The sequence below is a fragment of the Cyanistes caeruleus genome, chromosome 6 (genome assembly GCF_971803275.1).
Source record: "Cyanistes caeruleus chromosome 6, bCyaCae1.hap1.1, whole genome shotgun sequence".
Taxonomy (NCBI): domain Eukaryota; kingdom Metazoa; phylum Chordata; class Aves; order Passeriformes; family Paridae; genus Cyanistes; species Cyanistes caeruleus.
This window is the reverse complement of record NC_141706.1, coordinates 32,386,385-32,413,056: the sequence shown is the minus strand read 5'-3', so window position 1 is coordinate 32,413,056 and position 26,672 is coordinate 32,386,385. Positions and strand designations below refer to the sequence as shown.

Below are 26,672 nucleotides of genomic sequence, written 5' to 3'. Positions count from 1 at the left end.
TCCCCACAAGGGACTGCAGTTTGACAGCTCACCTGTAGGCAGGAGCATTGTGGCTCCTTCAAAAAGTGATGAGGGCACTTAAAAGTGTAAAACATTTGTTCAGTGCCTATAACCTTGCAGGGAAGATCAATTTTCAGTCTTTGTTTCCCTCTAACTACAAGTGTGGAGACCATCCTTCTGCAGTGCCAGAGGCGGGTGCTTTGGTGCAGGTGTGCAGCCACACTCAGCTCCTGGGCAGAGAGAGGAAGAAGAGGAGGAGGAGCTGGGGATTGCTCAAGTGGTGGTGGCAGGGTGAGGCTGAGCTGAGTCAGGCACTCACACACCTGCCTGCGGGCTCCTGGCCGCTTAAAGCACAAGGAGCTGCCTGCCTGAGACTCCTTCCGACACATCCACTACCACGTTTCACACCTGGCTCAGACGGGGAAAAGACCACGATGGGGCTGTTCTACAGCAAGAGCCAGGTAAGGAAATGCAAGAGGAGGCTCTGCAATGAGCTGAGCTTGGGGGCAGAGGGGACCTGCTGTGGGATGGGATGTTTCACCTCGTGTATCTTCAGCTCAGAGAATTACCCTGAGCACCGAGGCTGAGAGCAAAGCAAGATTTCTTTCAGACTGGCTTTTGTGTTTTGGCCTTCAGAAATGCAAAAACTTTAATGATGTAGTAATTTTCTATTTTGAAAATTCCCAATTAATAAAGAAAAGTTACCTTTTTGCTTCCACCCAACTGGGCTAGTCAAAACAACGCAGGAAAAATAAGGAGTTATCATTAATGTCAATGAATGCATGGGGAAAGCAAGGAAACTAATATTACATGAGATGTTCAATAGAGCTCTCTTAAAAATTGTGGCAGTTTTGGGGCATAAAGGAATGAATGGTAGGTAATGTGCTGTTATATACTGATCTATGTATTTGTTGCAGTGATACTCCCTGCTCTGTCAGTAGTATGCATGAACTGTTTCTCATGTTTGTTGCATCACTACTCAGTTTTTTTCTTTCCTCTTGGTTTTTGGTGTGGTTTTGTTGGAGGTTTTTTGGGGCTGGTTTTCCTGTTGCTGGTGGGATTTTTGGTGGGGTGTTGTTGCTTTATTGGGTTTGTTTGTTTGGCTGGTTTGGTTTTTGTTGTAATTTAGAGCATTAAGTTTGCATTTTTCCTCTTTTTAGTCCTTCAAGAAGGACAATTATGTAGGGGGAGAAAAGTACCTCAACGACAGCCCCTACATATTGAGTACCACATTTTTCTGATCCTTGTTTAAGATGAGAGGATGACATTCAAAGTTGTTTCCTCATGAGTTTGTTAAATGTTTTTTAGGTTTAGGTGGATTCCCAAAATCATAAAAAGGCTTGGGTTGGAAGGAACCTTAAAAATCATCTAGCTCCAACCCCACCCCCAGGGGCAGGGATATCACCCACTATTCCAGGTTGCCCAAGGCCCCATCCAACCTGCCCTTGAACACTTACAGGGATGGGGCATCCACAACTCCTCTGGGCAACATGTTCTAGTGTCTCAGCACCCTCTGAGTAAAAAATTTTTTTCTAATATCTGATCTCAATATCTTCTTTTTTAGTTTAAAATTGTTCCCTCTCTTCCTATAACTAGCTGTGTAAAAAGTCAGTCTCTTGTTTAAAAGCCACCTTTAAGTACTGGAAAGTGGCAAATATTTCCTTTGATACATTCCTGAGAGTTTTTCTTAAAGGAAGACTGATTTATTCACAGAGCTGAATAATTCACAGAGAAGTAATTAGAATTGTGCCTTTCACTCACTCCTCCAGAGAAGTTTGGGATAAGTCTCTGGAAGGCCCTTTCCAGGTCCTCATTTTTTAAAAGCCAGCACTGCTCTATATCAGAAATAAGACTGTAATTATGTAGCTATAAATCAGCTGATGAGCAGCATCATTACACCATGATATCGTTACTCATTCCTGCCCTGCTAGATTGTTTGCTGTTTGTTGTGAAATATATTGGATATATATGACATCCTGTGAATTTTCTCAGACCAAGATGTGTGTCAGCTGTATTAATAGCACAGAAAGGTTCTCTATCACATCTTTTTATGAGATTGGGTTCTAGGAGTCAGATACCTCAAGCTGAAGGTTACCACAAGTGTCCTCAGAATGGAAAATGGAGGATGTCAAAAGCCTGGTCTGTGGTCACACCTGGCTACAAGAATTCTGGGAAGAAGTCAATGCACAAGGAGGAACCTCAGTTTAAAAATTATTTTGTTGGTTGGAACTGAAACAATTAAATTCTATCTCTAACTATACTTCTGTTCTTCCTTTCTGCATTCTCATCCCATGCATTTTGTGTGCTGTTCAACAGACAGAACCGTCTCCATGCAACTTGCTCACTGTAAAAATCATACAGATGAAAAATGCCAGGAAAGCAGACTTGTGTGAGTACCTTTCCTATACCCCTGGAACATCCTCCTGCTTGTAAAACTACTCTGAATATATCAAGTGTCACAAACACCACAGACTATATTTACAAGGAGAGAGGAGATGTGTGATCCTGGTATGCTGAAGATGAGGTAACACAGAAGAAATTGTTTTTCCTTGTATCTTTGTCAATATAATACTGAAGTCTAGCCACCAGTTGTAATGCAGAACATATTTGCACAGATTACATGAAATATTTCATATCTGAATCTGCAGATAAACGTTCTTTTATTCACAGGAAAGATTGCAATAAGAACTTTCTTTCCATGGTACCTTCTTACAGCAATGTCCACCCTGTGTAACCCTGGGCTTGCCAAAGAATATTTGATGTGAGCTCAGGACTGCACACTTGGCACCTCTTATGGATTATCAATTTTCATTCAGCAATAGGCATGGCTCACAGTTAGCTTTTTCTATTCTTAAATACTTTTACAAACTGCCCAGGAATTATAGTTTTTCAAATATTTATTAATGGTCCATAAATATCTGAACTGCAAAGCATTAGAAAAAATGGCTTGAATGACAACCACCTCCTCCTATCTGAGAAGATGGCTGATTGCCTTGCATCTGTTTATTTATACACATAGAAAGATGTGAATGCACAAAGTTTCTATATGAGAAGGACCAAGCTAAAGTGGTTCAACTGAAAAGATCCAGGACAAGATATTTTTGTGCCTTTCCAACATTATTTGCTTCAAGTTCTGCAACAATTTTTCTAGAGACAGAAGGCACATGGAAAAGAGTTTCTCACTCTTTTAGTGAAGAGCAGCAAGATGCTTTTTTGTTGGTGAATGTATGAAGAGGAATCCATGTGAGCCTTCTCACTGGACTACTTCTACAGCATGGAAAGCATATTTGAAGCTCAGTTATAGTCTGGAGAGAAATCCCTTTCTACAGCTGAAACCTATTTGAATATATAAATATGCACACTGAACGGAAAAAAATAGTGTGGAAAAATTGCAACCCTTAGATAGCTCCCTAGATATATCCCTATATCTAGGAAATCTCCCTAGATAATGATGTTCTATTAAAACATCTGCATGACAGTGAGCTTACCAAACTTCCTCTTGACTTTTTTCTCATCTAGATCAATGCTTTTCATTTTCATCTTTAAGCTGTTTTTTTTCTGAATGGGGTTTATTATATTTTAATGCTGTCCTATTCAATACTAGAAAATTTCTAGGACATGGGACAGATAGTGAAATGCTCAGCCTTTTCTGCTTCCCAGTCCAAGCCATGTCCCACCTGCCTACAGAGCTTTCTAAAGAACTATTTGTGTGACAGTGGTGATTTTGGAGGGGACAAAATTTTGCACAAAAAATTCAGGACAAACACTTGCAAAAGATGAACAATTTACTTGTTGTGGACATTTATCATGTAGGAAAAGAAAATCATAGCAGTCAGGGAGCAATGCCTTGCTTATGTTTAAATGTTGAATCTAGTTTGATTGACAGCTGCTTATTTCCAGTAGCATTTAACTTACTGAGTGTGAAATCTGTCAGAGGTATTTATCATAAAGATTTGCTTTTAAACTGTTTATGGACATATTTTCTATGCAGCCAGACTTCTGTAAGTCACAGATTCCAATGACAGGCTCTTCATCATATAACACAAACCAATATTTCAAAAGTTATAAAGAATTAATTTAATCTCTGCTTAACTTTTCTGACAGTGTAAAAGCTAGTGCAAAAGGAATGTTCATAACTTTATAGGACTTCCACTGAGAAGCAGCAAAATGGGAGTCTTGAGATAAAAAAATGCAATCAAAATTTTTGCTAGTTTGTGTAAAACCAGGGGAGCATTGTTGAGTTGATTCAGTCGTCTTTACAGTTTCTCTAGAAATTAGCTTGACACAGGCTTGCAAACTCAGAGACACATATCCTCCATCACCAGCAAAGTAGACTTCTGTATAGGACCATTTTCCTAACATTGATCTTTTTTTTCTCATTCTTACTTTTCTCAGCCCTGTTTTTATAACTTTCTCTTTCTTGCTAACTTTATAGCTAGAACAAGTTGGCAAGAGTCACCTATTTTTCATTCATCTTAGCACTTTCTGACATTTTAAATTGGCTTCTTCTATCCTTGCCAGTTGTGCCTAACCTTGTACTAGGTTTCTGTAGAGTTTTCAGATCACTTTGTTTAATAGTCATCTAATGCTTAAAAGGTTTCTCAGCCTGGTGCTGCAGGTTAACTTTATTATTGGTTTATCTGCTCCATTTTCCAGGTAATAGAGATGGGAAAATTAATCCATAACAAAAGAATCTCAAAACCTGACTAACATCTCTTATGGAATGTAAAAGACCTTTAACAGGAGTTAAGTGTACAAGAAAGTATTTTTAACTACGACAATTTAAAGGATCTCATTCTGCTTTTAAAACCTGAATCTTTTTAATGTGCCCTTCCCACTGATCCCTTACTTTGCAATTTATAACACTAATTTCCACTCGTGTATTAATGCATATCTGATATCATTGATAACACATGTGACTTTAGTGCCTTGTTTGTCTTCTTCACATGCCCCTTTCTCACTGAGCACACCCACATGGTCACCAGGTTCATTTGGCCTCTTGATATTCCTGGACCTGTGATTGCTTGCCAGTTCCCAGACTGGGGTGTGTCCTCCACAAGCATCCTGGTTCCCTAATGGGGTAAGACTTGGATGTGCATCAATCCAACCCACCCTTAAAAACACAGCTTTGTCTGCTGAGATTTTTCAAATTTCAAGATCAGCTGCTCACCTTGGGCAAGCACCATAGCTCTGGAACAAACTGAAAGACATGACTTTTTATAGCATGTGGTTCAGCTTGGGAATTCAGCGTGGCAGGAGACCATGAATGCCAAGGTTTATGCAGGTTGCAGGCAGAGTCTGGACAAGTTCATAGAAGAAAAAAAAAAATCCATTCAAAGTAGGCTTAGGAAGTCTCTATGTTAAATTGTTAGGGCTGAGAGAGCATTACACATCATTATGTTTTCCCTCTTATACTCTCCTTAGAGATTCATCTATAAATGTGATGCATGATGTCCATCCTTGATAAGACCAAAGGTCTTTCCGCCCCAAAAAAGTGGGCAAAGGGACTAAAAACCAAGATGCTACAGAGAAATTAAGTATCTAATTGGAATTAACAAATGGAAAAGCAAGGAAACAGAGTGTTAAAGAGTGTGAAAGTAGGCTACTGCATGGGGATATTAAATTCTGCAATTTTAAGTCATCATCCTCTGCTTCCTGAAAATGCCTAAGATAGGGACCTTAGTGGACACTGAATGTGGGCCCTTGGCTATATGGACCTTGACCAGTATAGAGTTAAAAATATTCTTCATGATTTTCTTAGTAAGAAAATGATATTTTTTTTTGCTTTTACAGATTTTTATTTTTTTTTAAACTATGCTTTTTAATTTTGGAAACTTCAAGTTTTGGATATTTTTAATATAAGGCAAATTTGGGTGCTATATTTTATAAAATGTTTAAGTGTGTTTTATATTTTCAACAGAACTTTTTACAGAATTGCATAGAAATTATGCCACATATGACATCAATTCATGTGTGAGTCCCTTGAGATCCTGGAAATAAATATAGTCAGTGAAATACATTATTGTTTGAAGAACTGTGTTCCACCACGATACTTATTGCAGGAACATGCAGACTTCCTTTGGTCTGTTCTTGCACTGTTGTTTTTGTTTCATTGTTATTTATTACTTACTTCACCATTTAAGCAGTTGCAACTATATTGTTCTAGGTGCTGCAAGAAATAGGATTATAAAATCAGAGGATGTGGACTGGTTAGGGCAAACAAGGAAGGTTGTTTAGCAACACCTCAACAAAGGAGTGTTTTAAGGAGGGATGTAAATGAGATTACATAAAGATGGTTTTAGGGATACTTGTAGGGTGCTCCACCCAGAGTGAAGGACAGGGTGGGAGAAAGTGTGAAGGCTTTTTCTTGAAGTTTATCTATTAGAAGATGAATACTGAATGCTCCCTGGGGACAGGAACTGATCTCCTTGGACAGAACAAATTCTGGTAGTCTCTCTGTAAATTGCTTTCTGGAATGCCATAGAAGTAGCCCACATTCGTATTAAAAAAAAAAAATAAAAAAATTAAAAGTTTCAATGACATCAATTATCTCAGTATTTAGCTCTCTAGAAGACAGTGATGCTGACTTGTCCCCTCACCCTCAGCCAGATACCTACTCAGCTATGAAGTGGAGGAAAAAGAAGAAAAATGCTCCTCTCATCTGGTGTGATAGCTTATACTTTGTGACTTGGCTGGATCCAAGTACAGGGAGATCAGGTCAAGGAGATGCTCAGGGCAAACAGTGTTTGAGACCATATTCTTGGTTCAGGTCCTTTCAGCATAACAAGAAAAAAACTATATCATAAGTGTCATGAAAAATCCACCTCCTAGAAAAAGTGAGGAGCTAAATTGAAATCCATGAGGAGAAGGTTGTTTGAAGCTTTTGCCCAGGTTACAGGTGGGCTGAAGCTTGCAGCTGTTAAATGAAAAAAGGAAATGGAATTGATAATAAAATGTTTGGTTGAGCCCTGCTTGAATCTGAGCTCTCTATGAGGCAGGTGAGATTTCAGCTCGAGCCAGATGAGTGGGTGTCCTGCTGTTTGGGATGCAGCATGGGGCTGTGGCTATGGTGTTTATTAACATGGGTCATGTTGTTGAAATGCTTCCTAATTGTAAAGCACAATTAAGATCCAGTCCTGCCTGCTATTACCCTGGAAGATAATTAGACACAAGATAATTAGTGTAATAACTGGACAAGGAGACCGTGCTTTCATAAATACCTGCTGCCACACCTGCTTTTGGCCGGATATTGCCCCACAGGAATACCACGGCTGCCATCCCAAGCATGTGTGACAGCTGTTAGCGTGTCATGGTGGAGGGGAGGCACCCAGCAGGTCACTGGTGTGATGCTGTGCTGTGTGTGTCCTGTGAGAGCCCAGTTGCTGTAGTTGGGTGTTGGTTAGGATTGCATACAGGGTGATGGAGGTTTTGCTCACACGTGGCTGGCAGTGGGAGCCTTGTACGTGTACATGCAGAGGCAGAGGGATACTGCAGTGAGACCCACCAGGGCACAGGATGGGCTGTGGAGTGCCATTTCTCACACACCCACTACTTATACCTGGAGGTGCTCAGGCAGAACACCAGCCTGAGGTATCAGAGATGTGTAGAAAGGGTTCCTGGGTGTTGCAAATGCCTCTCAACATCTGGAAAATAATTTACAAACAAGAGGTAATTAGGTTCCAGAGGATGCTTCTGAAGCACAAAGGGCATCACCAAATAGATTTTGCAGATGGGAAGAGCATGCTTGTTTAGTGGCTGCCAGAATTCTGAGAAAGTCAGAGGTCTGAATGAGAAGTCAGAGCTCTGCTGTCTGACAGGTAGGTTGTTTCTTAAAGGTGGATGATACAGTGCAGAAGCAGACAGTGACCACTTACAGACAAAAAATAATTGATGGAGTTTCAAAATAATACCGTGTTCTTTGCAACAGATGAAGTCAATGTATTAATAATTGGGAAATGTCAATTAAACTTTGGTTCACCCATAGACTTACCCATTTAGATCCTTCTGATCTTTCTCAGAGACAAGAGCCAACAGCAACCCCTGCTAATATCAGTCTGGGCTTCTGAAGAGCCCAAAAAGATTTTTATAGGAACATTTTCTGTATGTAGACACAACTTTGGGAGCTATTAGAATTGTTAGAAGCTCAGCTGATTTCTATGTGTTTTGATTTTTTTAAAAATCATATATCTTAATATATATGACAACTACTTTATTGGTCAAAGTTACTCTTTCATTCAGAGTTATTCAGAAAAGATGACTTAAGCCTCAGGGAAGTCATGGGGGCAGAGGAGGAAAGGCTGATTTTGTTAATTCTTGAGTTACACATGGGGAGTCAATAATGGGCCAAGTCAATTGTTTTGTGTTTCCCAAAGTCAAGACTGCCAGTAGAACTGTGACAAGACTTAGGCCTATTCAGATGCAGTTCAGATGAAGGTGTGTCTGCTATGCAATGGCAGGAATGCTTGAGTACATGGCATTACAAAAAGAGGAAATACAATTCTACTAACAGGATTGGCATTTATGGCAATGCTATCTTCAGCACTTGTGTAGGTTGTCATCCCTAACTAAGAGATCATGTTCTGTAGGGTCACCATCCCTGACTTTTGAGTGTGGGTCCACAAGATTGTTAATCTAATGATTTCATTCTTGCTGTTTTATTTCCTAATAATGATGACAAGTATATTTGCCAGTAGATTACTCTGACCTCAGAATGAAAGTGCTTGTTGATGATGCAAGCCCTACACACTGTTGCTAATCACTCCTTCCTACTAAAAGTTCCTACAATGGAGCTCAGGTGGGATGCCACACTTTAGACTGGCCACTTCAGCTGAGAAAGGAAAATAGAAACACTAAAGCTGCCCTCCCTACATCTAGAAACATTAGAATTAGTAGGAGAACTTTGACCTGAACATGCCTCAAATGGAAACAGCAGAGCAATGCAATTTTGTGCAAAGAAGCAATGTTAGCTAGCTCTGTGCTGGGAAGCACAGACAAGCTTCCACCTGTACATGAAGCATTGCAAAAACCTTTGCCACTCTGGCTGAGGCACAGAGACACAGGCGGAAATAGTGACATTAAGCAATACCTTTTTTTATACAGCTTTATTTGCTGAAAACTCTGCCCCAGTACAGCTACCTCTCAAAGCAAATATTATCAATCAAACTCAACATTTCAATGCTTATAATATTCTTCACAGATTTAATTCCGTAATTTCATCTCCACAGGTGATGAACCTTCTTTTCTTGAATTTTTTTTCTTAATATTTTGTTAAAAAACTCTGTTGTTGAGTGTTTCCTTTTTTAACTTTCATAAAGGAAGAAAGCAGACTGAAATCACATAGGAAATGGTAGAAGATGTGTCCTCGGTAATGGAAATTTGGCTTCATACCAACCTTAAATGCAACGACCTCTTGCCTCTTCTGCACTGGCAACCAGAGGTCATACAGGAAAGAAAGGATGCTCAGAAATTAGATGAGACAGACTTACATCCAGAGCTACTCTAGATGTATAAAGGCATGTTCATGCTTACCTGTGGAAGCCCAGTGTGTAGGAGCTGGGCTCTGTCCTGTCACAGCTGCTAATGTCCACGGTGGCCAGCCCTGTGAGGCCGCTGTGTGTATGTGCCCCTGTGTGTATGGATGGCTCTTTAGCAACACAGCTGTATGTTTTGAATGTTTATTTTTTTTCCACAGGACTTGGAAAAAAATAGTTTTCAAGAAAAGCACACTGACAGGCTTTCACAATAGTAAAACGAGATGGCTGTCTAGCAGAAGCTTGATAGTACCCTAGCTAGTGCCAGGCCTTGATTCTGTGTATTGCTTTGTGTACAGAGCTTAAAAATCCCCACCTTATGTGGACTAGATTGTTTCATTGGTCCATTGCTTTCCGTGTCTTCAACAGTAAGTCAGTCTGATTGCTATGTGAGCCTGAGCCTGCCAACAGCTTCAGTGCAGCATTTCCGCACCAAGACTGTCCAGAACAGCAAGAACCCAACATGGAACGAGACCTTCCACTTCACAATTCAGAGCCAAGTTAAGGTAAGAATGCAGACGCCCAACAGCTATTCTTATCAGATATCAAGCATACTATATAGTCCTTCAACTCTGCTGGTCCTTCTGAGACCTCTTGTGAAGTATTCACACTCTCATACTGAGCTTATTTAGATTTTGATAGTTTGATGAGACTGTATCTTCCTGCATAGTCAATAGAGTACACAGAGAACAGCTGCAATATTTCTATTTTTTCATTCTTTCCCAAGGTTTTTCAACTAAAATGAAATATCTGTAGCATGTTATATTTGTTAAAACTTTCATATTAATTTATTTTTTCCCCAGAATGTTCTGGAGCTGAAGGTTTGTGATGAGGACAAAGTAACTCAAGATGACCATCTCCTCACTGTTTTCTTTGATGTCTCCAAAATCCAGCTTGGAGAAAACATTCAGCTAAGTTTCCAGCTGAATCCACAGGTATGGATAAAATGGTTAAAACTCAAGGACAAAGCAATGAGGGGTGGGGTCAGGTGAGAAAATGCTTGTGTGGAGAGCACCCCAAGAGGGAGCAGAGGGGAGCAGCCACCAAGAGGCCCTGCAGTATGCATTCCACTTATCCTGGAAGGCCTACACTAGGAGTCTGCTAAATTAATGGATAAGATGCTAGAAGTATATGATACTAGAAGCATAACAGATAGAACACCAAGGAAATTAGGTCTGTGGCATGTACAGCAACAAAAGGTGGACACTGGTTTATAGAGACCCCTGAAGGGCACAGATTCCTGTAGGGTATCTCTCTTCACAGGCGACTGAGCTGCGGTCACTGCCTTAATTTTCTTTTGCAGGGGAAAGAGGAGCTGGAGGTTGAATTCACAATGGAGAGCAGGTGCGTAAGGTGAAATAGCTGGAGGTGTAAGATGGAAACACAAGGTTACTGCAACAAATCAGTTCATGCTTGCAGCCCCCTAGCACTGCCAACATCTGAATAAAACAGAAGGTAACTTTGGGTAGAGTGTTTAACGTAGAAGTAATGCATGATGGTGCATGGTATGCATGCATCTACACTGGGCATCCAGACACAGAGAAGCAAGCACAGGTGCTGGTGGGAGCACAGAGATATCTCTGATGGCAGCTGTCACCAAGTCAAAAGGCACATTCTACATAGGAGGAAGTTTTAAGCTTTCTCTCTTTTTCCTTATTGTGGGATCCCAGATGTTTGCTCTGTCATAGCTTTTTTTTTTTTTTTCTCTGTGCTTTGCTGACTGTACAGTTAATGGAGAGAATAAGTGTGTACATCAGTCCTAGTGCTGCTGATTTTTAAGGCAAATAGTAATTTTCCCCTGTTTTTTTGTTGTTTTTTTTTTTTTTTTTTAATGACATGTTGGATGAATTCAGAAGCTTTTTAGCTCTCATTCCACAGGTGAATTGAATTGAACTGAACATTTTTGGGCAATAGTGTGATTATGCCATCCCTCTGTAAACTGTCTTCAGTGTGTCAGAAAATTACCCTGTCTGATACAGTGAGGATCTCCTCTGTTTGGCGGATTTCCACAAATGTTGTCAATTCCACAAATGTTCTAATCTGTGAGAAGTAAACTGGATTGAATATGCATGTGGAATGTCTGATTCTGTTTATCTGTGCTGCCTGTCCAAAGATAATGAAATAATGCTTAAAGAAGAGTCAGAAAAAGAGAAAAATAAGACTGTGCTGGTTTTGAATTGTTTTCCATTTTGCCTTTCAGTCCAGATCCTCCAGAAAACATTGTTACCAATGGAGTTCTAGTGGTAATTTTTATTTCCTAGTCCTTTTCCCTGCTGTATAAGAATGCTTGTTGCAAAGCTGGTGTTAAAGCTACCAGGCCATTGTGGTGTCATGGAGGCATTGACCAAGACCAACACACACAGCCTAAAGCTGGTGTTGGCATTGGCTTTCCCATCTGTCCCAGCTAGTGACTCACGCTGGGAGAAGTTAAAGCTGTGAAGACTGTCTGCTGCTGCCAGTGCTCGCCTCTGCTTAAACTGAGCTGGGCTCAGGGGTGTGACAGCCTTCCCTCTGCCCAGGGAGAGGTGGGCACCCCATTTGGAGAGCCTTCTCCTGTGGCTGATCCTCCCCCAGGCCTTTGCAGGGCTGCTCCTGCAGGCAGAGCAAGCAGATCTATTCTCTTTTCTTGTCTCTATGCAGTCTGCTGTTTCCCATGGGTCAGTCCAACCCCATCTCCCTAGACCTGGCAGAGGGGTTACAGGCTGGCACCATCTCTCCCCTGAGGTGTATGCCCCTAGACCCTGTGGGAATGTCTCCAGTGGACTGGATGAGGTCGAGCTCTGCTGACAGTGAATGCCCTTGTCTCTTGCCCCTGCTCTCTCTTACAGTCCCGTGAGGTTTCCTGTTTGGATGTGCAGGTGAATGACGGGAGGCTGAGGAAGGACACTATGGGTGAGCCTTTCACTGTCTTATGGAGCAAATCAGGTTGCCACTTAATGGCAGAAGCAGTCAGTGTTTTACACATGAGCATGCTGGTTTTAAAATTATTTAGGATGCAAGACAAAATCTCACTGATGCCAGTGGCCTGTGGAGATGGTTGTAGTTGATCAAAAATAAACAGATTATTCCTGAATGTGATGAGATGAGCACGTGGTCTAATTTCCCCACAAAATATTTTCCTCTGTAGTGACATCTCACCAGATACTTACAATTTTCCAAAACAGTTGTGCAAAGAATTGAGGGGTTTTTGGGTCCTAAACTGAAGCTAACTCCTGTTGTTTCTGGATTCTGGGACAAAATAATGGGCAGAATGAGAACAGGGCCTCTTTTACTATCTAACTTTATAGAATTTCTTTAGGTATAAAAATATAAGACATGTCACTGGGTGAAACACAAGGCACAATATATTAAGAAATATATTTGCTGCACACTTACAGCAGTGTGTCACTGCCATGTCAAGCCCATACTTGTGGAATTGTGTGCCTCCTATGCAATTTTTAAAGTATCTTGCTCTGACATCTCATGATGACCCCAATCCAGCACACTGCTTAAGCACCTGGATTATCCAGTTGAGCTCAGCGAAAAAGTTTGCTAGATGTGACTGAAAATTCTTAAGTGAGGTAATTCTTTTGAAGGCTGACTATGTAATTTGGAATGTGTAGCTTTTCAGAATATATTTCACCTTGAACCTTGTGGGTTGATATCTTTCTTCATAAAGACTGTTTTTAATTCCTTCAGCAGACATATCTGATGCTTTTTGCATGAAAGGAAAAAACACCAGACATTATTTTGCAAGTGCTAGAAATATTTCAAAATAAATATTACAGGTTGAAAGAGAAGCATGATAGAGGGACTGAGATTTAACTGATACCGAAGAGAACTGTGGTCTGATACAAAAAAACCTGTGTTTCTCCCAAAATTCCAAAATTTTCAAAGTATCTCAGCAATAAGATAGTGCGTAATACTCAAACATTATTCTGGTGTAATAAAAAGGCATTTTGCACATTTCAGACTTTCAGAAGAAAGAACAGCCAAACTATTATTGGCTGTGAATCATTACCTAACGAACAGAGCTGTAGTCTCTCCTATCACATGTCTATCTGAGTGCAGTGGTGCTTAAGTTTGACCTACCTTTGCTCCAGAGAGGAAGTTTGCATTAACTGTGGACGGGTCATATGAAGGAACGCAGACGCACACGCTGAGCTCCTGCCTGTGCCCGACGTCCCCGGCCAGGTTCCACTACATCAAGTACAACCAGTCGTCGCTCACCGTGGCTCTGCCGCGGCGCAGACGGCTCAGCAGGGTACGTGAGCACCACTAACATGTAGCTCCTTCTCTGGGGATCTCTAAGAGCTGAGTATGTGTGTGTAGATCTGTGTATGCTGGCAATTGGTTAATGCATGTATGTGAGACAGCTTTAAACTTTTTTTCTTCTTTATTTTTTTTTTTTAATAGGTAACTTGTTTATTTTTTGTCTTACCCTTTTTTCCAGTCTATATCAAGTCAAAATGAAAGGGATATGAATGAATCTGTGACTCTACCTCTGAACTCGCTTCCTATACAAGAGAAAATAGCAATAGGAGAGGTGAGAACCAGTCTTTCTGAACAGAAAACAGCCCAACATGCATTCAGTTTGGAGGATGATCAGTCTTAGAGCTCGGTGATTCAGCTCCTGTCAGACACGAAGCATGCTATGGTGTAAGGTGTGAATGACAGTCTGCAAGTGTGCAATACTTTTTCTTTTGTTCTGCACATGGATCCAGGCATGCTCTGTGAAACCCTGTTCTGAGTTTAAACTAACTTGTTCAGGACATGTCTAATATGTACATTCATCAACATAGTACACACAATAACAGTAATGGATATGACAATTAGGCCTTATATTTTCAAAGAGAGTGCCTGAAGTAAAAACAGAGATCATACATATGTGTATGGTTCAGATGCCCAGCTTTCAACAACCTTCCCAAATAATGAATGTTAAAATATGAGGAGCTGAGGGGCTCTAAGCCCACCTAGCTATGGTGAATGGCTTACTTTAACTCAACCCAGACTGTGCTGGAACTTGTAAAGGGCTCTCACAGTCCAGACCATTGCTGGCCAGATTCTCTGGCCACATTGCTGAATTCAAAATAGTGAAACTCAGGCCTTGGATGGAGTGGGGGAGGAAGGCACTGGAGTAACTACCTGAGCATGCTTACACTGTTTGTATTGTGATTTTCAGGACAGGACAATTGACTTGTACACAAAGGCAAATGAATGGTAAGTGAGTCTCCAGCAAGACCTGATTCTGTAACTGGAGGGCATCTGCTCCTACACAAAGCTCACTTGAAATCAGCAGGGGTCTATGCAGGTTCAGATGGGAGCAGATATGTGAGTTCATTATAGGGTTGTAGGCTTTTATTTGTGAGGTTCTCATTTTTAATAGATGGCAAATTAAATCATGGGTCCCCTGTCCTCCAAATTTCCAAGCTGCTAGTGCATCTCAGAAATAGGTCTTGATTTTTGTGCACTGTTATGCCCACAGATGGAGAGAGCAGCTCTGCAAAGAAATCACAGTTCTGAATTATACAAACAAAATAACTTCAAGGCATGATAGGTATTTCTCTAATTTCACAGCTGCAGTGCCTGTTGACAGTGGTTATCTAGTTACAGGATGTATGGCAGCATTACTGAAACTTCAAAAATTAATTATATGAGCAAATAAAACCAGAAGTCTGTAGTAGATACATAGTGGACAGTGTGTCATGATTTGCTCTGCCTTCCTATTTGCATTCTCATTTTCAGCTACAGCAATTAGCAGAGGTCTGTCTGTGGTGTTGTTGTTCCTCGTGTATTACCTTATACTGTCCACAAACTGATCTGTAAACACACACAAGCACAGCTGGAGTTGTCCACAGTGACTAATAATACAATACCTGTGCCCTGGTCTCAGGACCCAGGGTCTTTGTTTCAGACCAAGAAACCTTGACGCCCGCCTGGGCTTTGACCTCTGCACAGATGAACAGAATTTCCTGCAAAACCGAAAGAAGGTCGTTGCTGCTGCGCTAAAGGATGTTCTTCATCTGGAGGAAGATCTGCAAGAGCATGAGGTACACCAGTTAAGGGCACTTTTGGGGGATTTTTCTCTCTCCTTTCCCTCAAGCCTAGAAATGAGGGATGATTTTTTTTACCTCCACCTGGATAAGCAGTGAGGATCGTTAACACCAGCTCATCCTCCAGGGCATATTGTCACCAGTGTGGTCTCAGCTGGAGAGTTCAACTGTCTGTTTTGATGAGCAAAATCTGTTTCCACTCAGCTTACAAGTGAATTATTTGAAGGCATCCAAACCAAAAGTTTGGTCTGCGTTTCTTTAAAATCTTCTTTAAAGTGATTAAACCTAGTATATTCCACATGGATGTACAGTATAGAGAAATGTTGCTTTATTTCTTAATTTATATGTTTTCTTTTACTAGTGTCTGGATGCTGCTTTCGTATTTCTGTAACTTTTGACATTATTTGTGCCTTAATGCCACTCTTTCACCTATGCTTCACTTTTATTTATTTATTTATTTATTTATTTATTTATTTATTTATTGTGTCATACAGGTGCCTATAGTGGCTGTGACCACAGCAGGGTGTGGTATAAGAGCACTCACTGCCATGTATGGCAGCATTTTGGGTCTCCAAAAGTTGCGTGTTCTGGATTGTGTTTCATACATCAGTGGTTCATCTGGCACAACATGGTGAGGAGTCAGTTTGATACTGTTGTTTGGATCTTACTGTGTTAAGAAAAGCCTGTGTTCTGTCTTGGTTTCAGAAAGGGTAAATGTGATCAATTGAGTTATTGCTTCCATCTTTGGGCTATGAGTGCCAAGAATGAAAGAATTATTGTGACCTATCCCTAACCAAAAGAGGAGACTTAATGGGAAGTGTAAACATCCTTAATCCTATGAAAAATAATCCTTTATTATTATTTACTGTTTGACAGAAACAACATTGTCAGCTGGTGTAGCTGCTTGTGTTGCATCTTAATCTCAGTTTAAGTGATTTTTGACTGATTGCCTTTAGACTTGTATTTCTACTCAAAGCTCAAAGAGGAGAATAACTAAAAGATAAAATGATATGCACCCCAAACCCTACGAAGTTTATTTTTTGAGTTTCAAAAGCACCTTGTTCATTTCTCCCTGCATTCCATCATGTTTCCTGTCTGCAGGACAATGACAAAGCTATATGAAGATGCTGATTGGTCGCGTAAGGATCTTGGGGAAGTAATTGTTGAAGCACGGAAGCAAGCAGCCAAGTGCAAGATGGGGGCTTTTTGCTTGAAAAGTCTCAGGAATTATTACAGAGAGCTGAGCCAAAGGACCCAAGCAGGACATAAAACATCTTTTATTGATCTGTGGGGGCTCATGATTGAAGCCATGTTAAATGATGGGGTAATGTCTATACACCTTTCTTCTCATGAAGCTGTTGACTGAATATTTACAATCATTGAAAGAAACTAGAGCCCTAGGAAGAGACACCTGGTCAGTAACACTGTACTTGGTGCATAGGCAGAACATCACTTATTTATATAAATAACTTGGAGACACAGTGTATGTCTATCCTGGAGCCTGAAGTGGGATTGAATGTAGCAGAAATGCTCATGCTAGCTCTAAAGTAAGCAGAATGCTTATTAACACTACAGCGACTAACAAAAGATTTTCAAGGTTCTTAGGTGCTTTTAATAGCCTTATGCTTTTATCTCTCCACTGCCGCAATATTTGCACAAGCTGCCCTCTTAACTTGAATATATGGCAGATGTACTGCAGTTTGTGACTTAGTGATAAGTATATAGACCCAGAGCTGCTGAGATATATTAGCTACAGTGGGTGCCTTTCAGCGCCTTTGAATTTGATTTCTCAGGATCTTCAATTTCTAATTTTATTGTAATTACACAACAAAAACTTTCCACACTTTCTCCAGACTGATGATAGCTGGAAAAAAAGCTATTTTATTTCAAAATTCTCTAAACACGGTTTACTTTTTGTCTAGATGAAACAGATAAAATTAAATACTCTTATTTCATATCATATTTCACACAGTATTTCCAGCCTCAATGCTACATGGCAAAATTTGCTAGAATTTAATTTGGCCGAAGTATACTCAAAACCTCCATTACCTGTATAATTTGTTAGTATTGGACAGCTCAAGGGCTTTTCCTCTGTGGATGTTAACTTTCAATATAGTATTTAAAAAAAGAAATCTCGATTAGAAGGGTCATTAACATGCAGCCTTGAAGAACTCCTCATTAACAGATGAAGGATATGATAACACTTGGATTACCTGGATATGCCATATATTCTAACTTACATTTAACAAAGCTAGAACAGAAAGTGAAGTGATTCAATGCTGTCATTGTATACTGAAAGCTGAACATGGCTGGTTGTCTTAAGAGAAATTGTTCCTGCTTTCTCCTCCTCTGTTATTCAAACACATAGAAGTAAATTTAGAAGCAAATTCAGGAAAAAGATGTCTTAATCTTTATAAGCTGATGTTTTTTAGGAACTGACTATAAGCTAACTGTTTGGGGCTTTTTTTCAAATCCAGAAAAGCCACCACAGACTTTCTGATCAACGTCAGGCAGTGAACCAAGGTCAGAACCCACTGCCCATCTACCTTGCCCTTAATGTCAAGGACAAAGTTGCCACCAAAGATTTCAGAGGTAATGGTTCAATTGTGAAAAAGAGCTATATTTTCACCCAGGGAGATAGACTGTGGGGATGCAGTAAATAATGATGAATTGTTTTAAATTCTCACTCCAAGCCCAGAGAAGCAGAAATGTAAAAAGTAACTGGGTTGGCACATGGTACACATGAAGAGTTCAGTATTTTTTAAGAGCTCTTCACATGTGATTGTGTATTTTAAGGTATTAACTTCCAACTAATAACACAACATAATTCTATGACAAAGTCTCAGAAATTACACGGATTCTTTAAGAAAGTGATTCACTAGAGCTTTAAGTTAGTTTAATATATGTCCTGGTCCATGATGGGAGTTGAAACTATATGATCTTTAAAGTCCCTTCCAATCCAAACGATTCTATTACTCTGATGTTCATAGCTGGCTAAAGGCAATAGAAGTCAATATGAGTTCTAGTCCACCTTGCATGAGAAAACTTTGTACTCACTAGATAAAAAGAATTTAATTTTTTTCCCAGCCCTGAGATAGCTCTTTTCTAAACCTGGAGACAGTGTGAATAGCTGTTTCAGCAGTGGCTGTTGGCAGGGTTTGCTCAGGACATGTAGCTAAGCCAGTTTTCTTGTGAGAGCTAGTAGAGCCTTATTCCAAGCCTGGCAACTGGACTAATTTCTATAGTGGAGCTAACTTTGGTGCATGTATTGGCAGAATGGGTGGAGTTCACGCCGTACGAGGTGGGCTTTCTGAAATACGGCGCCTTCATTCGTGCGGAGGATTTTGGCAGCGAGTTCTTCATGGGTCGCTTGATGAAGAAACTCCCCGAGTCACGAATCTGCTTCATGCAAGGTAACTCAACAACCTGGGGAGTGACAAGATTTTAATAGAAACATTAATGATCAAGGATTTCTCACCCAGAAACCAGTTGTTAGCATGAGGCAGCAGAGGTACTGGGTCAGTCCGCTGACAGACTTCCCAGGGAAATAGTCACAGCACCAAGCCTGCCTGAGCTCAAGAAGAGTTTGGTCAAAATTCTCAGGAATGGAGTGTGATTCTTGAGGTTGTGCTGGGCAGGGCCAGGAGCTGGGCTTGATGATCCTTGTAGATCTCTTTCAACTCAGGATATTCTATGATTCTGTTTCCTGAGACTCATTCAACTGCCCTTGCCAGCAAAGCTGGTTTCATTATGTGGTCTAAGATAAAAATTAATATGGCAAAGAAGTTGTCATGTACATTTCTGAGTGCTTTTGAGGCGGCATCATTTCCTGTAGCTTGCAAAAGCTCTTCAAAGTTGGAAATTTATGATACTCTCTGGAAGCCAAATGAAAAGCTGAAAATAAATCAGTGGTGTGAGAAAGAGAAGAATCTGAGAAGGAGTTGGATGAGAATATTTATTTTTCAAAGGGAAAAGGAAATGAAAATAGGAACATGAAAACTGAATATAAAATTAAAAAAAAAAAAGTTCCAGGTAAAACATGGTGAGAAGGAAAAGATTTGAAAATGTTTTCTGAAATAAGTTTGCTTAAATAAGTTTGCCTTTGGAGTCTACCATTGAAACAGATGTCTAAACTTATGCAAAAATTGGATACAAATAAGAAATAGAGTAGACGAGGAAAGGAGCAGAAGGCAGTTTTAAAAGAACTTGTGTTTACGTCTGCATTGCTTATTATACCTCTCCCACTTTCTAGGAATGTGGAGTAGTATCTTCTCCAAAAATCTCTTGGATGCCTGGCATGCAGCTGACAATTCAGAAGATTTCTGGCACAGGTGGACACAAGACAAAGTGACTGAAATAGGTAAACCAAAACACCTTCCTCCAGACCCCTCTGATAGGGTAACTGCACTCACTTTTCCCATTTTTTCAGCTTTTCTGTCATCCTGTTTCTCAGTCTCTGGGTATGGGACATACCGGAAAAATTAAGTTATTTGATTTTACTGAATAGCCAGTGCTTTGCTTAAATAGTGAGACTGTGACAAGAAGGAAAGGCAACATCAGATAGGCCTTGATGTAAAGGAGATAGGGATGGGCACATAAGGTGATCCCCAAAGTGTTGTTTTTAAAAGGCTGGGAAATAAATACTTCTGTCAAAGCCTCATGTCGTGTATTTGCTAGCCAGGGAGAAGCTTGATTGTTTCTGTTCCAATATCTCCTTTCCCTGCACAGCACATCCTTCCCTCAAATCTGACTAAACTGAAAACTCAGTAGATGTCAGACAAGGTTAAAGTGGTGGAGCTCTTACACCAGCTGAGAAGCAGCTCCATACTGAAAGACCATTCCTTGGAAATACTTAGGAGCATCTTTATCTTATCTTGAATAACAAAATTATTCAAGCAAAGCCAGTGAACAAACTTGGGTCACATTTTTGTGGACTATGTTTTCATAAAAGAACTCCAAAGCCTTCTGTTTGAGTTTATAGAAATAATTTGCAAATTTTGTTGAATTCAGGTGTCCACAACTGAACCAAATAGAACAATCTAGCTTTTTAAAAGTAAAAATATTTAGTTTAAAAGTAAAATGCTAAAATTTTCCTATGCTTTTCAAAATAAACTTTGGATTTAATATTTAACCTATATGGAATCTAAAAGCAGTAATCCTTTAAAATGTATTAATAAAATTAATTCCCCTGTTTGTTGTTTGCTTGGGAAAGTGAATTACTTCAGTGTGTACCAAAATCATACTGTTTTGTGAGAAAATGTTCTTTTAGTCATGTGTAACCAACCAGAGTTTAGAAAACATGAGTAAGTTTAAACTTTTGTCACAAAATTAACTGGAACTCACAGCAGATCGTAGGGAAAAGAATGCAATGCTGATCTGTGAGCACACAATTAGAGATGACCCATTGACCCTTTCACCTCTTTGTGTCTTGCCTCTTCTTAATTATAGTTATAATTCCATTTAATGACATTTATCTGTGTATCTCCAGAGGAACAACCAGACCTGCCTGAGAAGCCGTATGAGATGGCCACATGCGTTTTCACTCCTACGAGCGGCCTCTCCACCACGCTCCGGGACATCCTGACGGATCGTCCTGCCGTCTCCAAGTACCACAACTTCCTTAGGGGCTTCCAGATGCACAACGAGTACATCCAGCATGAACATTTCACAAAATGGAAAGGTGTGGATGGCTCTCCTGCCTACACATCTCATTGGAGCAGGCACAGGGGCTGGGAATTAGTGAGGGACATTTGCATGTCCTGAAGAGAACTGAGTGGGTTTTGTGGTTGCCTGTTAGTGCTCACTGAGAGGAGAGGGAATGAAGAAACTCCTCACACCTTTCACTTTCAGTAACACAAATGCTCAATTATTTAGTCGTTGGGTACTCAAGGTCCCCACAGGAATAAAAATTGCTAGGGTGGGGCTCTGCATATAAGGCATCATATGTATGGGTTTTGGTGCAGTTCATGGGTTTAGAAACACCACAAAATGTGAGTGGAGTGGCTGAAGGAGCTTTAGGATTGCTGAATGCTACCCACCCTAAAGCAAAGGGGAAATCCTGGATGGGAGGGAAGCTCACCTTCCTTTTGCGTTCTAACTTGACAGATGTCTTTCTGCAGTTTGCTAATAGCTCTGAATCTTCCACTCTTTAGACACATTGCTGGACACCTCTCCCAATGACCTGAGAGGCAACTCGGAACACCTGGAGCTGGTGGATGCAGCTTTCTTCTTTGAAACCAGTTACCCACCCCTAATGAGGCCAGAGCGGAAAGTGGATGTCATCATACACTTGAACTACACAGGTGGATCACAGACATTGGTGAGAAGTCTCAAAACAGATTTTGTTTCACATCAGCTTTTGCTTTGCTTTCCACTACTTTCAAACACATGTCTGTGAGACGTGGAACATAGTGGAATTTAGTAAACATGCTGTTTTCACAACCTTAGAAGAAGAATGGAAATTTCTAGAGAGGAAAACATGAGTATTTTTCTCAAGCTACTTTTGAAATACCCTTAAGTTCTTCACCAGTGAAATACAGACAGGCAAAGTGAAGTTAAGGAAGTCTAGTTGCCATGTCTATTATAGTCTTATATATATTATTTAATAGCACAAATGAAGTTGGGAAACTTTTGTGATTCAAGTGCTGAATTTAATCTGTGTTTTGCTTATTTGCTTTGTAAGATTATTTTTTTTTAATGTTGATTTTCTAGCAAGAACAGCCTAGTGAGTAATGGGTTTCTTAATCTTTATTTTTATCTCTTCTAATAAATACATATTTTCTCTCTAAATAGTGGACTTGAAGCAAGGTATCAAATGCATTTACTGCTCCAGCAGAAATCTAATTTGGTTTAAATGGTTATATACATTTTGAAAGCAGTATTTACCACATAAATAAACAGTTTTAGACTTCAAAATGTAGAACCAACTTGTAATTGTAAATCTGCCCCTGACAGACACCCCAAAAAATACGAAGTTCAGTGGTTAAGGTTCTGTCAGTTTTTCAAGTGGAAGACACTTCAATTGTGCAATTATACATGAAAAATACTTGTCTTGGTACTGAAGTGGAAATTACAATAGCCTCAACTATACTTCTTTCTTGTATTCTGAACTCTTTTGGAAAAACTTAATTCAAAATGAGGTGATACTTTTTTTTGTTAGATAATTTAACAAAGCTGGTCATCACAAATGGACTTTATGATGAATGCTTTTAGTGCTATATTTTGAGGTCTAAAATATATTATTTGAAAATCTCATGTTTTTTCTTAAATTCAAAGTTATAGATATCGGTAAGTTGGTCTTAAAACCCTGCTAAAGTTTACTGAGGTCAAATCACAGGTTATCCTGCTATATAAACAGATAATGGGACTGGGAATCCTACTGTCTTAGACTGAAAATTTAGTTTTGTTCAGTTCCACATTTTTTCTGACTTAGTTCTCCTTTAATTAATGGTCTATAACATGATTTGAATTAATCTGTTCTGTTTATACATCATAGTCTCATTTTAGAGATGTGCCTTAGTACAGGTTTAAACTCTTTTTGCCATCTTAATATTTGGTGTTTTCCTGGAAGTCTATTTCCAAATGGCTCCTCAGGCGACTGAAAAGCAGTCCTTGGGGCTGCAAGTGTCCACATAATTTCTGGGTGTCTGGCTCTCAGTCTGTTCTGTGCAACTTTGGATGGACTGCTGGGCTTTGGCAGCAGTCTGATCTTTGCTATCTTTTGTGTTCCTTGTGCTGCTGCTGCCGACCAGCCCCTGGAGCAGGCTTGCAAATACTTTGCAGAGCAGGAAATTCCATTTCCCTGCATTGGACTGATGGATGACGAGAAGAACCTGAAAGAGTGCTACATGTTCGATGGTGCAGACACCCCAGGAGCTCCTCTGCTGCTTTATTTTCCATTAGTGAATGACACTTTTCAAAGCCATGTAGCACCTGGTAAGTCAGCAGTACCCAGCTAACCTTATTGACTCAAGGAATATTTCCATTCTCATTCCCTGGGTGTTTTTTCCTCTACCCAATAGAATCCCCACATTGTTTGCTTGTTCATACTAGTGAATAGATTGCAAAATGGGATGATTCAAACTGTTTGCAAAAACTGGAGTGGTCTTGTGCATAATTTTGTTTGTGTCTTTGTGCAATTCAGGGAATAGAAAAAATGTGTTCCTCAATTAGAGGAATGGAAACTAATCTCCTCTAGTAATTTCCAGAAGTTTACTTTTTTAAAATTTTTTACTTTCGTTTATAGAACAAAGCATATATTTCAAATTATGTGTGTTTTTATGACAGTCAAGTCTAGGTGAGATTCACAGTATTGAATGGGTTCTGGGGAGGGTCACTGTGCCTTCTATCTAGGCCATTGAATGATGGTAGAATATGCTGGCATAACAAAGCAATAGTATATGAAGTACTCTTCAGGACTAGTATTTGAGATAGAGACTGCTTTTAAGATGGTTTCTAAGCCAACTAATATTCTGCTTCCTCCTGTCCTATATATTTCTATTCCTTTTAGTTTCTGTGGTACCAAAGATCCTGCCTGGTAAGCCTCGAGCAGCGGTGACCACACAAAATGATGTGCCATGGGTTGGCCAGTAGATGGTGCTGATTGCAATAGAAATGACATTTAATGACATTTGTTTTACTCCAATAGGCTTTGTTCAGGAGTACATTTCCCAGAGACCATAACACTGCACTTATCCTCATATTAATTGCACATATGATCTCTCCAAGTTATTATTTATCTATCAAGTATGGTATTTCTGTGGGACTATATGAACACATTCCTTTTTTTCTCTTGACAGGCATGTCACGTACTGCTGCTGAAATGGAACAGGGCAAGGTTGATATCTCCAGTTTCTCTTCTCCATACTCAACCAGAGAGGTCTCGCTGAAAGCAGAAGATTTCAACAAGCTTCTGAAGCTGACTAATTACAACATCATGAACAACGAGAACATGATTCTTCAGGCTCTGCGCACGGCTGTGGCACGGAAGAAACAAGCCCTGAGCCAGCCAGTATCACAAGCACAGCCCTCTGCTTGAACAGCATTTTCCTGTCCCTTACTCAGCATTTACCAAGGCAGCATACATATGATAAATACTTCACCATTCTTGACAGGGGCCATGTCTTTCTAAGTAACCTTCTCAATCTTACGGAGAATTGGGGTATTAAACTCAGCAGTTTCTCTTGTTAATACCATCTCACTCTGATGTTCAAAAGATGAAGATTCAGCTGTGTGTGATAGGGAAATAGCATTAGCTCTACTTGTCTGCAATCTCTTATGGTGGCTATTAGCTAATATTTATTTCACATGCAAAATATTTTGGCATTTCACTGGGACTATTGGTAGCAAAACCATAAAGCCCTTTTCAGACACAGAAGGTGGTGACAATGCAGTACCAATTTAAAACATTTTACTTTGTTTTAATAACCCGATTTAAGTGGCCTTCTACCTTTAAAAAGTTTTGTTTCCCTGGTGCTTATTTTTGGTCATGAATTGTTGTGAAATAAATATTTTGCGAAGGATGTTTTATTTTTCAAATTTGTGTTGGACAACAGAGCCAGTGGCCATTTGGGTCTTTCATGATAAATATTCTTATCAATTAAATCAAACTTCAGAATTTGACTTGAAGGACTACTGCTATTTCCTCTCACAACCAACTGTGTCCTGTCCCAGATAACATATAGATTCTTCAATTTTCTCCCTGAAATGCAATTTTTTTATAGTGTATTGAACTATTAAAAAACCAGAGAGCATGTGAAGGGGATTGCAGGATACATGGTAATTGAACACTGGAAACATGCAGTAAGATACCAATTTTCTGCTCACTGCATCACAGTGTATCCCATACTCAAATACACCTGAGGCCAAGAAAGGTCCAGCAGAGAGAGAAATGTGGAGCTTCTGTTTCTGGCGTGAATTCTTCCTCAGATGTGAGTAACTGGAGAGAGAGAGAGGTATTCTTTTTGAGATCTGGAGCTGGTGAAGAAGTTGGGTTTTGCTGGTTTTAGGTAAAAGTCACACAGGAGCATTGTGAAAGAAAGGCAGATGCTGGCATCTAGGAGTTTGTCAAGGGTCAGCCAAGATGAGCCTTACAGGAGCCCTCAGAGGCTGGCCTAAAACAAGGAGGCAAGAGCTGTAGCAGAGTTTCTCCTTTCCACAAATAAGGTACATAGACAATTTCTGCCCTATATTCTAAAATCCTGCTTACTGTTTCATCTGAGCAGCCACTCACGAGCTCAAACTAAGGGACCTGAACTGTCACAACGGGTATCATGACTGACTCCTTAAAACCCAACAGGGAGGGTATCATTATACTTGTCAAAGTCCTCCTGTGACTGTAAAGTTCTGGGCGTTCTGTCAGCTTTGTAAAGTCTCCAGGCTCTGAGGAGCTCTGGTGCAGATTCTATTCTCAACTGTCGTTCTTGTTGGGAATATTTTTGTAAGGTTTGGATACTCTGATGTTGCCTGTGAGCTTTTTGATAGTAATGGTGAGCACCTGCTCCTTCCTGGTTTTACCAGCATCAGACTGGTGGGAAAACATGTATTCCTGAGACAATGGAAACAGCTCTCTCTAGATGCCTTGTACAGCCTGCTTCACCTTTTGTATGTCCCATCTCAGAATTTGTGATGCACCCTAAAATCTCAGATGATCTGAAGCAAAACAGAAATGATAGCTTCTCAGCCACTGGCATGGTGTTTAATATGTTCACACGAGATGTTTTGTTCCAAGGGCCTGTTCTGGTACTATTACTAGATTTTATTCAAGCAGAGGCACTTGACAGCCAATATCTGGGATGGGCTGTCTCCAGCTCCATGTCCTGCAACATTTGCTGTGGAGGAGATTCCAGCAGAGAGAACCCTTGGGTAGGAGAGGTGACAGAGGCCTAGAGACTGGCCTACTGTTTTCCTTCCGTGTACTAAGTTGAGGTAATACATTTTTCATGGGTAAAACACCTTTATTTTGTATACTACCATTATTTCTTCTGTTACTATGTGTTTCTTACCACATTGTTTTTTGCTTTCAGTAAATTTTTATCTCAACCCCTAAATCTCTCCTTTTGTCCTTCCCTTACCGGATGGGAGGGGTGAGAGGGGGCGGCTTTTTTGGAGT

At 40.1% G+C, this 26,672-nt stretch overlaps 1 protein-coding gene across 1 annotated transcript; it reads left to right on the top strand.

Annotated features, from left to right (window-relative positions):
- The first annotated feature begins 318 nt into the window (after positions 1 to 318).
- Positions 319 to 26,610, top strand: LOC111930229 (cytosolic phospholipase A2 epsilon-like). Its single transcript, XM_023928189.2, has 20 exons — positions 319 to 461; positions 2,317 to 2,389; positions 9,900 to 10,036; positions 10,334 to 10,465; positions 10,834 to 10,874; positions 11,731 to 11,773; positions 12,359 to 12,422; positions 13,613 to 13,773; positions 13,963 to 14,055; positions 14,692 to 14,729; positions 15,403 to 15,559; positions 16,057 to 16,193; positions 16,664 to 16,886; positions 18,040 to 18,154; positions 18,838 to 18,975; positions 19,815 to 19,922; positions 21,051 to 21,242; positions 21,715 to 21,881; positions 23,314 to 23,497; positions 24,361 to 26,610. The coding sequence occupies exons 1-20, from the start codon at positions 435 to 437 to the stop codon at positions 24,597 to 24,599; spliced, it is 2,469 nt and encodes an 822-aa protein (XP_023783957.2). The 5' UTR covers positions 319 to 434; the 3' UTR covers positions 24,600 to 26,610.
- Positions 26,611 to 26,672: the final 62 nt, after the last annotated feature.